The 15,786-nt window shown below is 37.1% G+C and overlaps 1 protein-coding gene across 6 annotated transcripts in view; it reads left to right on the top strand.

Annotated features, from left to right (window-relative positions):
- ZNF512 (zinc finger protein 512) overlaps nucleotides 1-15,786 on the top strand; it is a 73,867-nt gene that overhangs the window by 43,437 nt on the left and 14,644 nt on the right. For 3 of the 6 annotated variants that reach the window (XM_070798110.1, XM_070798108.1, XM_019970507.2), the window contains exons 2-9: nucleotides 49-107; nucleotides 8,901-9,088; nucleotides 10,020-10,115; nucleotides 10,407-10,490; nucleotides 11,144-11,268; nucleotides 11,775-11,861; nucleotides 12,268-12,366; nucleotides 12,955-13,122. In XM_070798110.1, coding sequence (XP_070654211.1) covers nucleotides 49-107; nucleotides 8,901-9,088; nucleotides 10,020-10,115; nucleotides 10,407-10,490; nucleotides 11,144-11,268; nucleotides 11,775-11,861; nucleotides 12,268-12,366; nucleotides 12,955-13,122 — 906 coding nt within the window. Of the gene's footprint in view, nucleotides 1-48; nucleotides 108-8,900; nucleotides 9,089-10,019; nucleotides 10,116-10,406; nucleotides 10,491-11,143; nucleotides 11,269-11,774; nucleotides 11,862-12,267; nucleotides 12,367-12,954; nucleotides 13,123-15,786 lie in introns of those variants that run through there. The other 3 variants (XM_070798107.1, XM_070798109.1, XR_011569136.1) reach the window with 3 other exon arrangements.

Below are 15,786 nucleotides of genomic sequence, written 5' to 3'. Positions count from 1 at the left end.
TTCAGAGGTCCCTAGCATACACTCACTCATGTGCTTACCATTTGCTAGACCCCGGGACCCACACCCTTTAAGCAGCAGAGGAGCACGAGGATCGTGGGAGCTAAGAAGTAAGTGAGGTTTTCTGCAGTCCATTTATAATTGTATCACCAGCGTTGTCCAATAGAACTTCCTGTGATGATAAAAATATTCTGTATTTACACTGTCAAGTATGATAGCACTGGAAATGTGGCTAGTAACAGTGAGGAACTGAATTTTAAATTGTATGTTGATTAACTTAAATTTAAATAGCCACCTGTGGCTAGTGGCCATCTGATAAGACAGTGCAGGTCTAATCTTGGTGTGGGGGAGGAAAAGGTCCCTTGCAAAAAAAAAAGTACGGATTATAATAAAAATGGAATGTGACTCTGTAGCCCTGCATTTCTTTAGACGTCATATATGTACTCATGAATACATTGATGAACTTGGGAAGGACTGATGAAAATGAATAAGTACTTATATTTTCAAACTACTTGGCTTCAAGACTAGTTTATTATATTGTATACTGAATGCTCTAAGCTTTTCCATATTTGTTAATACAAAAAAAAATCTTGTTCAGGAGATACTCAGAAAGGATTAGTTCCTTCATGTAACGTTTACTAAATATCTGCTTTGTGCCAGTTGTCTGATAGGTTAGATACACAGACATGAAAAACACAAGGAGATCAACACAATAATGTGTAATGAAATATTTTTATTTCAAGAATTGTATATAGCCTTTTGGGAAGGGGAGTGATGTTTGGAAGGGAAGGGTTACCGGAGCAAATCACTCCTAAACAGACTTTCAAGTCAAGGAATAATGGATTTAACCATAAGGAAAAGGATTTTTTTGTTGGCTTTTCAGAAGAAATAACAATGTGAATTTGTAAAAGGTTTTAATGGAATAGCAAATGGGTAATTGTTAGGAAATGTAAAGGTTAATAATGGCCTCTCATCCATTGATAATCAGAATCATCCGGCATCAGAATCCCTATTTTTAACTGGTCTAGGATATTGTGAAGTTTGAGAATCACTGGTGAGAATTGAGATTAGAAAAGTAAAGGATGAAAACGTGGAAAAAATCAGTGTTTAAGGTTTGGGTAGAATAAAAAAAGGCTGTAGATGATACTGAGATGAACTTAAAATATTTTTCTAATAAAATATAACTTTTCACCTAGAGAATGAACTAGGGGCTCTTAAAAACTCTTGGTAGATCAGAAAGGAGTTGGAAATAGGTTAAACTTTTCATCTTCGTGATAAGAAGCCAAGACTAAACAACAAATTATTTTAAAGTCCCTACCATTATGATAGCCATTGTTGGAGCCAAAAGCTTTTTCTTGTCATATTTATGGAAAGTGAGTGAGTGAGTGAAAGTCACTCAGTTATGTTCGACTCTTTGAGACCCCACGGACAGTAGCCCACCAGACTCTTCTGTCCATGGAATTCTTCATGCAAGAACACTGGACTGGGCTGGGTTGCCATTTCCTTCTCCAGGGGATCTTTCCGACCCAGGGATCAAACCCGGGTCTCCTGCATTGTAGACAGATTGTTTACTGACTGAGCCACCACAGAAGCCCCAGGAAAAAGAAGTTTGATATTAATCTGGTTTTTAATAAATAATAAAAAATAAATAAACCCTGAGTTGATGAGTACTGTAAAATACTTGAGAATTGTTTTTATTGAGTGCTTTAAAAATAAGAGACCTGGAGAGAGAATTCCCTATCCACATTGACTTAATCCTCAAGGTGTTAATCACACTGACATATAAACTATTGATATTTCACTATACTCATGCTTATTCATGAGCAGGGAGCTGGGTATGTCTGAGTCCAACCTTGATAGTATAGAAATTCCTATGAGGATGTTTCTAAGAGGAGTCATATGGGACTTGACTCTTTATAGCCTGTTGATACTATCAAGTCTTTCTGGTAGAGATTATTCCCGTTGTTTGGTATGGTGGGTTTTGGCCCTAGAGGACTGGCTATTCCCATTAAATTTTTTTTTTATACCTTCACTGAGGTATAATTGAAGTGCAGTGGCTGCATATATTGAAAGTATACAGTACCTTCAGCTTTGACATAATGTAAGTACCCACGAAACTGTCACCACAATCAAGATAAGTTTCCCTGTCTCCCATAAGTTTTCTCATGTCTCTTTGCAATTCATTCCTCCCTCTACTCCTGTTGCCAGACACCCACTGACCTGTTTGCTGTCACTGTACAGTGGTGTGCATGTTCTAGGATTTTACATAAATGAAATCAGACACTATGTCCTCTTTTTGCATGATTTTTTTCACTCAGAATAATGATTTTAAGTGAAAAATAGTTTCTGTTGCTAAAAAGAATTCCATTATGGATATACCATAATTTGTTTAGCCATCTACCTGAGAGATGTTTGCATTATTTTCAATGTGGGGGTGTTAGAATAAGACTGCCATGAACATTATGTGCAAGTCTCTGTGTGGAAAAATATTTTTGTTTTCTTGAGAAATAGTTAATATATATTTATTAAGATGGTATTTACCATCTTAGGTTGATTAGCTCATATGTCAGGAGTATGTTTAACTTTTTAAGAAGTTATTTTGCAAGTTGGTGGTAGATTTTACATTCCTACCAGCAGTGTATGAAAGTAAGTCTCTAATTTTAGCAACTTTAATGGTGTATAGTGGTGTTTCATTTTGGTTTTAATTAGCATTTTCCTGATGAATAATGATGTAAAACATCTGTTTATGTATTTTATTGGTCATTCATATATCTTCTTTTGTCAGATGTGTGTTCATGTCTTTTGCCACCAAAAAAGAAAAGTTCCATCTCGCTATTAAATTGTACTATTTAATTAAAAAAATTTTTTTTTAATACAGTTCATTTGTTACATATATCTTGACTATTTCTTCAAGTCAGTGGTTTGCATTTCATTTTCCTAATGATATCTTTTGAAGAGCAAAAGTTTTAAATTTATCATTAAAAATAAAAAGAATTTTATCATTCTTTCCTTTTATGTTTTGTGCTTTTTGTTTTATTTAAGGAAACTTTGCCATCTCTAATTGCAAAGATTTTTTTCCTGTGTTTTCTTCCAGGTGTTTTATAGGTTTTGCATTCAGATCTATGGCTCATTTACAGTTAATTTTTATGCATGGTGTGCTATAAAGATCAGTATTAATTTCTTATATATCTAGTTGTTGAAAAGATTTTCCTTTCCCTATTCAATTGCCTTTGCACCTTTGTCCAAAATCAGTTAAATGTACATAGGTGTGGGTTTCCTTGGTGGCTCACTGGTAAAGAATCCACCTGCCAATGCAGGAGACATGAATTTGATCCCTAAGTCAGGAAGATCCCCCTGGAGAAGGACATGGCAACCCATTACAGTATTCTTGCCTGTAAAACACCATGGACAGAGAAGCCTCGTGGGCTACAGTCCATGGGGTCACAAAAAGAGCCAGACACAACTTAGTGACTAAACAACAACATATATAGGTGTGGGTCTGTTTCTGAACTCCTGTTATCCTATTCCACTGATGTATATATATGTTTGTTTTTTTGCTAATGCTGAACTGTCTTGATACTGTAGCATTAGAGTAAATCTTGAAATCAGTTGTCATGTACTTTCTTGTTTTTTCAAGATTGTTTCAGCTGTTATATTTTCTTTGCTTTTTAATATAAATTCTACAGTTTGTCATATCTATAAAAAGAAGCTAAAATAAAAATAAAAAAGGAAGCATGCTGGAGTATTGATTGGTATATATATTGAATCTGTAGGTAGATTTAGGGAGAATTGCCGTTTTTAACAATGTATTTTCTGATTTATGAGCATATTTTCCATTTGTTTCGGTCTTCATTTTTTCTTACCATTGTGTTGTAGTGTTCATTGTAAAAGTCTTGGATAGCTTTTTTAAAAATTTTAATTGGAGGCTAATTACTTTACAATATTCTGGTGGTCTTGGATGGCTTTTGTTAGATTTGTTTTTAGGTTCCTAGATTTGTTCCTAGATGCCTGTGTTTTTTGTTATTGTCGATGCTATTATTTTTATAAGTCTATTTTCTAGTTGCTTGTTGCTAGCAGCTACGAATACAGTTGAACTTTTGTACTTTAACCTTGTATCCTGCCACTTGCTAAATTCGTTTTTAATTCTAGTAATTGTTTCATATATTTCCTTAGATCGTCTTTGTAAACAAACTGTGAAAAATCTGTTAAAAAAAATCTGCATATCAGTTCAGTTGCTCAGTCGTGTCAGACTCTTTGTGACCCCATGGAATGCAGCACACCAGGCCTCCCTTTCCATCACCAACTCCTGGAGTTTACTCAAACTCATGTCCATTGAGTCGGTGATGCCATCCAATCATCTCATCCTCTGTGTCCCCTTCTCCTCCTGCCTTCAATCTTTCCCAGCATCAGGGTCTTTTCAAATGAGTCATTTCTTCTCATCAGGTGACTAAGATTTGTAGAATTCTCTGCTTTTCTTTTTCTGTCAGTTTGATTTTGTATACTTTGAGCCTCTGTTGTTAGACATGTACAATGAGTAATTATGTCTTCCTGATGTTATTTTTATTATGAAGTGTTTCTTTTTATCTCTGGTAATACTGTTTGTCTTGAGTCTATTTTATCTGATAGTAAAATAGCTACTCCAGCCTTAATATGTTTGCTGATGGCATAGTATAATTGTTTTATACCTTTACTTCCAATCCACATATGTCGTTTATATTTAAAGTGTGCCTCTTGTGGATAGCCTATATTAAAATACTTTTTTATTTACTCTCTCAATGTCTGACTTTCACCTGGAGAAATTAGGCCGTAAACATTTAAATTAATTATTGACATGATTGGATTTAAGTTTGCCATTTAATTATTCTCTCTACCTTGTTTTTTTATTCCTGTATACCTTCTTTTGGACTATTTAAATGTTTAGTCTTCCATTTTATTTTATTTAATTTTTACTCCCCCCCCCCCTTATTTTTGGTGGGGGAGAGATTTGGTAATGGTTGCTTTCAGAATTACAATATACATACCTGTCATTTCATCATCTACTTAAAGTTAATATCCAACCATTTTGCTTAAATGTAGAAGCCTTAACAACTATATAGATTGCTTTAACTGCCTATTGCTGACTATTAAATTATAGCTGTTGTATATGTTACATCTACATTTACCTTACTAGATAATGTTAAAATTTTGCTTTAAACAGTTTTTAATATCTATCCACCTATTTACCATTTCTCTTACTCTTTCTTCAGTATTAAAAATCCAAATTTCCCTCTAGTGTCATTTTTTCCTTCAGTTGAAATTATTTCCCTTTGCATTTTTCGCAGAGCAGGTCTGCTGGTGACAAATTTTCTTGGTTTTTCTTCATCTTAAGGGTATTTTTCACTGAATATGGAATTTCAGGTTGATGAATCTTTTCTCTCAGGATCTTAAAGATGATGTTGTGCTGTCTTCTGTCCTTGGTTTCTGTTGAGAAAATCATCATTTGAATCATTGTTCTCTGTAATGTCATTTTTTTCCTAGCTGCTTTCTGGATTATTTTAATCTTCAGTTTTAAACAGTTTCATTAAGATACATCTAGGTGTGTTTTTCTTTGAATTTATCCTATTAAGTGTTTGATTTACAGCTCCTTGAATCTGTAAATTTTAAGTCTTTCATTAAACTTGGGGAATTTTTCCACCATAACCTTTTAAAAAATATTTTTTCTTAGTCTCTCTCTTTCTTCTTCTGTGATTCCAACTATATCTAGGTTAGATCTTTTGATATTGATCCACAGGCTGTTGAGGCTCTGTGGACTGTTCTTCAGTCTTTTTCCCTCTTTGTTCTTCAGATTGGATAATTTCTCCTGATCTGTCTTAAGTTCATAGATTCTTTCCACTGTCATCTCCCTTTTGTTACTAGTCCATCCAGTGAGTTTTTAATTTTTTTTTTTTTGTTATTTTTCAGTTCTTAAATTTCATTTGGTTCTTTTTTATGATTTTTATTTTTCTGCTGATAATTCCTGCATTTTCCTTTATTTCAAGTGTGTTTTCCTTTCATGAAGTGTAGTTGTAATAGCTGCTTTAAAGACTTGGATAGTTCCATCATCTGCATCACTAACATCTGTTTATCATCTGTCCTTTAAGAATTGCTTGCATTTTACGGGTTCTTTGTATGCTGCATAATTTTGGATTTTTATTCTCAAGATTGTGAATGTTATTTGTGTAGACTGGGTCTTTTTAGAATCCTCTGGGGATTGTTGCTGTTTTTATTTCTGTTTAGGTTTAGACCATAAATTCTGTCTTGCTTCCGAAGGCATTGGTTCAATCTTAGTTCCTTTGAGTCTTTTTTATGATGGTTTAGAGCTAAGGGGTTAGTTTTAGACTTTTTCAGGTTTTTCAAATCTTGTTTTCAGTTTTCCAGTCTTTTAATACATTGGTTTGGATCTGTTTCACACTGATAACACAGGGGTTAGTCTGAGACTTGTGTGCTTTGTTCAAATCTTATTACACTTTTCAAACCCTTTGCTAAGCTGGTTTGACTATGTTCCGTACATACATAGCTCAGGTTAAGCAGTGATTTGTGTGGATTTGTACACAGAATTATGAGATTACCTTCTTTGCCTGCCTTTACTCCGTGATTCACTCACATTCTCTGGTATGTAGAGACCCCTTTTCATGGATTCTAAGGCCAAAAAGTTTCTACTGGAATTTAAGCTGTCCATGCCAGTCTGCAGGTGGAGCCCATCATATTGCAAAGCCACTTGTGAGAGGGAAAAAACTAGAAAGCATACCTGTGTAACTCACTTCTACCAGTTTTAACTCTTCTGCACAATCCACCTGCTTTTGTTTACTTTTTGAGGTCCAGAGTTTTTAGTTGTAATCAGCAGGAGGAATGGGCTATAGTGGGCGTATGCCACCATGCAAAAGTGGGACATTTCTATATTAAAGCTGTAATATTGGACCTCATGTACAGAGAGCTGAGAATCATTTTTCCCTTTTTGTGGCATACTGACATTGTAAGTCCCTGTTATTTTTCTGTTTTTCCAATCCCCATGTCAGTCCCCATCCTCCCAGAGACAGCCGTACTAACAAGTTTGATATTTGTCCTTAAATAGTTGAGTCCTTGTAAAATAGCTAGTGCTGTTTGTGTATTTGATAATTTACTGAATTGACATTGTACTATAGATCTTGTTCTGTTTCTTTTTTTAAATTTTATTTTATTTTTAAACTTTACAATATTGTATTAGTTTTGCCAAATATCGAAATGAATCTGCCACAGGTATACCTGTGTTCCCCATCCTGAACTCTCCTCCCTCCTCCATCCCCATACCTTCCCTCTGGGTTGTCCCAGTGCACCAGCCCCAAGCATCCAGTATCGTGCATCGAACCTGGACTGGCGGCTCATTTCATACACGATATTATACATGTTTCAATGCCATTCTCCCAAATCTCCCCACCCTCTCCCTCTCCCACAGAGTCCATAAGACTGATCTATACATCAGTGTCTCTTTTGCTGTCTCGTACACAGGGTTATTGTTACCATCTTTCTAAATTCCATACATATGCGTTAGTATACTGTATTGGTGTTTTTCTTTCTGGCTTACTTCACTCTGTGTAATAGGTTCCAGTTTCATCCATCTCATTAGAACTGATTCAAATGTATTCTTTTTAATGGCTGAGTAATACTCCATTGTGTATATGTACCACAGCTTTCTTATCCATTCATCTGCTGATGGGCATCTAGGTTGCTTCCATGTCCTGGCTATTATTCCACAATATGCTTTTTAGTTATGTTTGTAGATGTGTAGAGATGGTTTCTTGCTTCTAACAACTACATAGTATTCTGTAGTAAGCATGTATCACATTTTACTTTTTTTCCCCCTAAGAATGGTCACCGGTGTTACTTCTAACTCCCTGCTACCACAGACCTCTGTGTGTAATTCTTACCAACTCTACCTCTAAAGTATTGTCTTGAGTTTGTTGGTTTGCCATCTCTACTGCAAAACTTTAGTTCAAGTTCAAGCTTAAGCTTTCGTCATCTCTTACCCATACTGTTGCAACAAACTGCCAACTCTTCTCTTTTCATTCACTCATCCTCTGTGGGTCATTTTTTTCATACAGCATCCAGTGTGGCCTTTCTAAATCTATCTGCCATAAATCTAAGGCAGGTCTCACACAGTTGGTTGGAAAAGGGGTGTCTCAGAGATCCTGGACGACAGCTTGAGAACTGCTACTCTACCACACTTTGAGCCACCTAGAAGATACTGTGTTGCTACTAAGTAAAGTTTGTTAACTATATAAGTGACTGGTCTTAGATTTGGAAATTTGGATCTAGCTGTATACCAGATTTCTGGCCGGTGTAACTCAGATAAGATAGTTCCCTTCCTTTAGCTATGAAATCTAAGTATCATGTTGCTTAAGTAAGACAGGGTGCTCTGACATCAAGGTTTAGGGCTGAGGCTAAGGGAAAAGGAAGATGGATCAGACTAGAGCCTACAAACTGTTCTTTTCCTTCTTTATTCTCAGGGGTACTATTTGGTTACTGTCCCTCTGCCAGAGAAATAGAGAAGCCTGGATATACCTTCCAATAGACCAGGGGATCTTCTGAAGGGTCATCAAACACCCTGTTACTTTTACTACTTTCTTTTATTTGATGAATTTAGGAAAGAATACCTATTTTGGCTATAAAGTGATCATTATGGAGAGTGTTTATTCTTTCTGATTACAGTAAAGTATAATAACAATTTTATGTATTGTATCAGGCCAGCTGTTTTGTTAAAAAATTACAATCTAAATTGTTTTTGTTATCAGGCTTCTTAGTTTTTTTGCACAGGTAACCAACTTGATTATCTTCTTAGGATATAATACAATTAATAGGAACTTTATCCCAGACCACCCTTTGTGGTATTTCTCTTTGTGTCATGTTAGTAGCAGGACCCAATGCTCCATAAAGGATAATAGTTTCCAGTACACTATCCCTCACGATGACTCCTTAAGCGGCTCATCATCTGCTTCTTCATGTGAACCAGTGAGTGATTTTCCAGCATCTTTCCGAAAATCTACCTACTGGATGAAGATGAGAAGGATCAAGTCAGCTGCTGCTTCCCATGTAGAAGGTATCAGTATTGTTATCTTATTCTATCTTATTCCAAAGACAGAGAACTCTCTACTTACATTTTGAGGTCGTGGTTTAGTCGCTAAGTTGTATCTGACTCTTTGTGACCCTATGGATTGTAGACCAGGCTCCTCTGTCCATGGGATTTCCCAGGCAAGAATACTGGAGTGGGTTGCCGTTTCTTTCTCCAGTATTTTGAGGTAGCTATTGTAAATGACTTTTAAAGTATTAAGTACCACATATGTGTTTCTTATTAGTGATTGAATTTTCTTTTGGCTGTGCTATGCAGCTTGTGGGATCTTAGTTCCCCAACACAGGATTAAACCCGGGACCCAGCAGTGAAAGCACTGAGTCCTAACCACTGGACAGCCAGGGAACTCCCTTGAAATTTTTTAAGGTGTCAGGCTGTCACATATTATTAGTTTCATGAACTGTTCCTCTATTTTACTAAGTGAAAGTCTGCAGATCTTATTTCTCTAGGCTATACTGGTATCACCTTTCCTTTTCATATGAATTGAACTTTTTTTTCCATTGTTCTAGAGTGATCCTCTGTTGAAGGTTTAGGGGCAGGTGGTAAAAGGGCTATTCTAAGTAGAATTTTCTTAGTGGTTATAGTCTGAAGGGTTCTTAGGAGCCCTTTATCTTGGACAGTTAGCCTCAAATCAGGATCAAACAAATCACACTGCCTAAAGGACCTTATTATTCACAGGGAACAATGAATTACTTGAAATGGAGAACAGTACAGAAGGAAAAGGGGAGGTTGAGTCAATTAATGGAAAGTTATATCAACTTCCCTAAAAAACTTCTTGAGGCCTCGCTCGCTGATGATCTTTTTCCTTTCATGATCTTGTGATAGATGATTTAGCGGCAGGCCCAGATGTTCACATATAAACCATACTAAGATTTTGTTTTGTTTTCTTGTGTTATTTCAGGGCCAGGTGGAGTGTCAACCAAAGGAAAAAGGAAACCCAGGCAGGAAGAAGATGAAGACTATCGAGAATTTCCTCAGAAGAAGCATAAGCTTTATGGTAAGGGAGTAACTTTGCTAATTCTTCTTCCCTGGGTGCCTAGGTTTTGTTCTTTGAAGGTGAAAGGAACCTTAGGTTTTGGCCCTTAAGCACTTCTGAGCCCTTTGAATTTTTTGGCAAGGAATGGCCTCCAACTTGCCTTATTTTTTACCCTTTTCTTCTCTCTTGACTTAAGGGAGTCAGTTGATTGAGGGAGTGGGGCAGAGCATGTTGAGGAGGGAAGAGATTTTGGTGGTAGCGCAGGATCAGCAGAGGTGATGTGTCAGGCTTCAAGTTTCTGTTTTGCATCAGGGAGGAAGCAGCGGCCTAAAGCTCAGCCTAATCCCAAAGCCCAGACTCGCCGTATTCGGAAGGAACCACCAGCTTATGCAGCAGGTATGCTTTCGGAAGCTTTGTGAGATCTAGTTCTCTCATTCTGTCTTTTTTGTTGTTGCTGTTGGTAAAGGAATGATGTACCAAAGCATTTCTTTAGGAGGCACTTACTAAGGACATAGATTAGAAGATAAGTCATGTTCGTTCAAATTTTGGCTCTTTGTTAATTCTTTGACCTGTGTCTTAATTTCTGCAAACTTCAGTTTCCTTGTCTCTAAATAGGAATAATAAAGCAGTCAGAATTGTGAAAATTAAATGGGATAAAAACATTCACCAATCTCTGGCACATACAAACACTTAGCACACTGATTGTTACATATCTCAGTTACATATCGCACTTTTACATGCTGCTATGAAAAATGTTACTCATTGTCACTTATAGGTCAGTAAAACTGGGGAAAAAATTATTGTCCATTTCTATAAGCCACTGGGCTTGGGAGTGCTTCTTGGATGGTTTGTGTCATGGGAATTGAGTAGGAGTTTCGGAAACTCTTCACTGTCTGAAAAAAATTATTTCTAGAAGTTATATACAGCAAGAGTCTTTCCCCCAAGAAGAGAAAAAGCCACTTTATGATACTTTTCCTCGAGTCTGAGATTGTGCTTTTTGTTTCTGGAGAATACTGCAAATTTTAAGTGTTCCTTTCTCTCCTTTGTAGGCAGCTTAGAGGAGCAGTGGTACTTAGAAATTGTGGATAAAGGCAGTGTCTCCTGTCCTACCTGCCAGGCAGTGGGGAGAAAGACCATAGAGGGCTTAAAGAAACACATGGAAAACTGCAAACAGGTTAGATAATTTGTGGCATTTCATAACTCTTAGGAATTTTTACCCAAACTGAAACCTCCGACACTGTGTTGGATATGCTGATTATTGTGGAGAAGAGGCAGCATTGTGTCATAAAGAGTCTGACAGACTTTGGTTTGAATCGTCATTCAGCCACTTACTTGTTGGGTCATTTAGCTTTTCATTTGTGGACCTCAATTTTCACATTTATAAAGTAGCTACCTGTGTAAGTCGTGAGGATAAAAAAGAAGTACTTGATGCTAAGTGCCTGTCCCATTTCTGGACAAATACTGGCATTCAGTAAATGGTAGTTCTTATTATTTTAAAAATGCATAGCTGTTACCTTTTTGCCCTTGAGGACATGACAGTGAATTTGGGGCATTTTGAGATTCATTATTATTATATAATTTGGGAAATGAAGATATAGATGAGACCATTTGCATAAGACTTTGTGACATTCTGTTTCTTTGTTGAACAGTTTGGCACTGAGCAGCATTTTTCCCTTGTAGGAAATGTTTACTTGTCATCATTGTGGGAAACAGCTTCGTTCACTAGCAGGGATGAAGTATCACGTCATGGCAAATCATAATAGCTTGGTAAGAGTGTCTTCTGTCCTTCATGAACATGTGATATTTGGATGTCTTTACTTGGATGAGTGTAGATACCTCAGTGGAGATGGCTGAAGCTCTGGGACTTTATAGGGTTGTAAGGAAGAAGAGATCCTTTTGATAGAAGAGTTACACACAATGAAATGTGGATATGGAAGTATTTGAGGTATTTGTGTGTTTAGGGTAGCCCAAAGGTTCATATCCTGGGAGATAGAGGCTTTTAACTCTTAGTTCCTTTACATTCACTTTACTGTTAAGGAGAAGATGAAGAAAGCCAGGAGTCAGATAACTTAGATTTCGTGATCATCAGCTTAGGTTCTAGTCCAGTCCTTGATTCTCCTCATGGAATTTTTTTCTGTGAAACATCTGCCTGTTTGTTTCTCTGGTTTTCTAGCCCATTTTAAAGGCTGGAGATGAAATAGATGAGCCAAGTGAGAGGGAACGTCTCCGAACAGTTCTCAAGAGACTGGGAAAGCTGAGATGCATGCGTGAGGTAAGAGCCCAAAGACAGCAACTCCTTCTGCCTGGAGCCTCAGGTCAGTGTCTTTCTGTTACTTGCTCCCATGTCTCCTCCTCCCTTACAGACCTAGTTTTGTGTCATCTTCCAGCATCAGACTGACTTCTGATTTTCAAGGTCTCCTGAACTCATTAACAGTTCTTTATTTTCTTTCTCATCTCCAGAAATGTGTGTGTCTCCCTTTTCCTTTTGTTTGAAGGAGTTTCTTTGTCATCCTTTCTTTTGTGTGATAAAGAGGATCGTAGTAACTTCATGTGAGAAACTTTGATATTGCTGGGTATTTGGTATTGGGATGGAGTTCGATAATAGATCAAGGAGGAAGCTCTGACACAGAGGAGGTATACAGTTCTAGTTTGTTGAATGCTTACTAAATTGGTTGAACTTCATGCTTGGTGGTAGAAAGGATTGCAGTCGGGCCAGGGAAAAAGGAAGGGTTGTGCCAGTGGGGAATGTTGGAGAGGGTCTAGTAATATCAGGGTCTAGTTGTGTGATATGGCTCTTTAGAAATTAGAGGTCATATCAAAATATGTAAGATTAAAATACAGGCCTTTCTCCTGTGTTCAGAGTTGCTCTAGTAGCTTCACCAGCATCATGGGATATCTGTACCATGTGAGAAAATGTGGCAAAGGGGCTGCTGAGCTGGAGAAAATGACCCTGAAATGTCACCACTGTGGAAAACCGTATAGATCGAAGGCTGGACTTGCGTATCACCTGAGGTCAGAGCATGGTCCTGTGAGTACTGATTACTTTCCAGACCCTGTTTAGGGGTTTATTCTGTGGTGACTGCTTTGCTGCTACATCTTTGTATATCCTTGGTTCCTCATTTGTAGTTCCTTTTATTCTGAATGTTTTTGTTCTCTTTTTCCTTGTTTCTTGTGCTCTTCTTTCTGCTGTTTGATCACTATTAGGTTAGAGAAATCAAAGTTTATTGTATAGTCTGGGTTGAAGTAAATTCAATACTATATTTTTAAGGCATAAGGCATTCTCCCTTAGCTAGAAATTTTATGGGACTCTATCCAGCTGGTTCTGTCCCTCTATTCCAGTTTTCTCATCCTGACTTTTTCTTTTCCTCATTACATTTCTAGGCTCCCCCACCTCTTGTTCCTTTTTAGCACTAAGTTTCAAGGTATAGTTTAGATATGGTAATTAATATTCACCCTTTTTAGTGTACAAGAGTTCTGAGAAAAACATATATAACTACTACCACAATCAAGATATAGAACAGTTTAATCATTCCCCCCAAATTCTTTTGTGTACCTTTGTAGTCAGTTGTTCTTCCCACTCCCAGCTGGCTGACCACTGATATATTTCATGTCCTTATAGTTTTGCCTTTTTGGGAATGTTATATAGATGAAGTTGTACAGTATATACCTTTTTGAGTCTGACTTCTTCCTCTAAGCATAATACACTTGAAACTTGTCCATGTCTTACATGTATCATTAGTTTTTTCTATTTTGTTTCTGTCTAGGATTCCATTCTGTCTAGGATGTTTCACAAGTTGTTTATCCATTCACCAGTTGAAGAGCATTTTAGTTGTTTTTAGTTTTTGGCAATTAGGAATAAGCTGCTGTAAATATTTACATAAAGGTTTTTGTATGAAAATAAGTTTTAATTTCTCTTGGGTAAATAAAACCTTAGGAATGGGATTGCTAGGTCATATGATAAATGTATGTTTACCTTTATAAGAAACGGCCAAACTTTTCCAAAGCAGCTGAGCCATTTTCTCACCAGCAGCATATGAGAATTTTAGTTGCTTTACATGTTTATCAACTCTTGGCTATTGTCAGGTTCATTTTTGAAATCCATTCTAGTAGAATATAGTGGTATTTTACTGCTGTTTTTAAATTTGCACTTCCCTAATGACTAGTGATGTTGACTGTCTTTTCATGTGCTTATTGGCAATGTCAGTCTTTAGTGAAATTTCTTCTTTAGTGAAGAGTCTATTGAAATCCTTTGTTCATTTTATTGTTGGAGTATTTGTTGTTTTACTAATAAGTTTTAGGGCTTCCCTGGTGGCTCAGAAGGTAAAGAATCCACCTGCAATATGGGAGTTCTGGGTTTGATCCCTGCGTCGGGAAGATCCCCTAGAGGAGGGCATGGCAACCCACTCCAGTATTCTTGCCTGGCTTCCCTGATAGCTCAGTTGGTAAAGAATCCACCTGCAATGCAGGTGACCCCAGTTTGATTCCTGGGTCAGGAAGATCTGTTGGAGAAGGGATAGGCTACCCACTCCAGTATTCTTGGGCTTCCCTTGTGGCTCAGCTGGTAAAGCATCTGCCTGCAGTGTGTGAGACCTGGGTTCAATCCCTGGGTTGGGAAGATCCCTTGGAGAAGGGAACGGCTACCCACTCCAGTATTCTGGCCTGGAGAATTCCATGGACTGTATAGTCCATGGGGTCGCAAAGAGTCGGACACAGTTAAGCAACTTTCACTTTCATTAAGTTTTAAATATATTTTGAATTAAAAAAAATAGATTCTGGACACAAGTCTTTAAGCAGATACATGTTTTACAAATATTTTCTTCTGGGCTTAGTTTGTCTTTGCATTTTTTATAGTGTTTTTCAAAGGGCAGAATTCTTAATTTTCATAAAGTTCAGTTTGTCTTTTTTCTCCCTTCATGGATAATGCTTTTGTTGTTATAGCTAAGATATCTTTGCTCAGTAGGATGTATAATTTTCTTTTGCTGCAGTAAAACAGTCATCATAAAATTAATGGCTTAAACAATTTAAGTGTATTATCTCACAGTTTATTAGGCCAGAAGTCCAGGCTCAGCTGGTTCCCCTGCGTAAAACCTCATCAGACTGGACTCAAAGTGTTAGTAGGACTGTTCCTTTATGGAGGCTTGAGGGGTGGATCTGTTTGCAGGCTCATTAAGCATTAAGCTTAATTAAGAATTCAGTTCCATGCAGGTATAGGACCTTATTTCTTTGCTTGCTGGGGGATGTGCTCAGCTTCTGAAGGCCACCTGCAACCTTTGGCTCATGGGCCCATTCGTGTTTGAGTCAGCAACAGTATTGAGTCTCTCTCACCTTGGGAATCTTTCTTGTCTCTTTTTTTCTGTCACACCTGTCTTACTTAAAGTCAGCTGACTATGGAGATGAATTAGATTTACCTTAAAATTAAAACTAGATTAATGTTTGATTGATTAACTGATGACAATAGCCTAACGAAGTGGACGCATAGAACCCTTCATGCCCAGGATCATAAGAATGTTCTCCCTAGGTTTCTCCTAGAATTTCATACTTTTTATGGTTTATATCTAGGGCTATGATGCATGTTTATTTCTTTTTATATGGGTATGTGGGTATGTCTTGATTTTTAACCACTTGGCACAACACAAGAGATTTTATCCTGCTAAGAAGCTTTTTTTACCAGTAAAATATGCAGTAAGATGAT

This window comes from Bos indicus, chromosome 11, assembly GCF_029378745.1.
Source record: "Bos indicus isolate NIAB-ARS_2022 breed Sahiwal x Tharparkar chromosome 11, NIAB-ARS_B.indTharparkar_mat_pri_1.0, whole genome shotgun sequence".
Classification (NCBI taxonomy): Eukaryota; Metazoa; Chordata; class Mammalia; order Artiodactyla; family Bovidae; genus Bos; species Bos indicus.
Note: the sequence above shows the minus strand (reverse complement) of the source record. Positions and strands in the feature narration are given on the sequence as shown.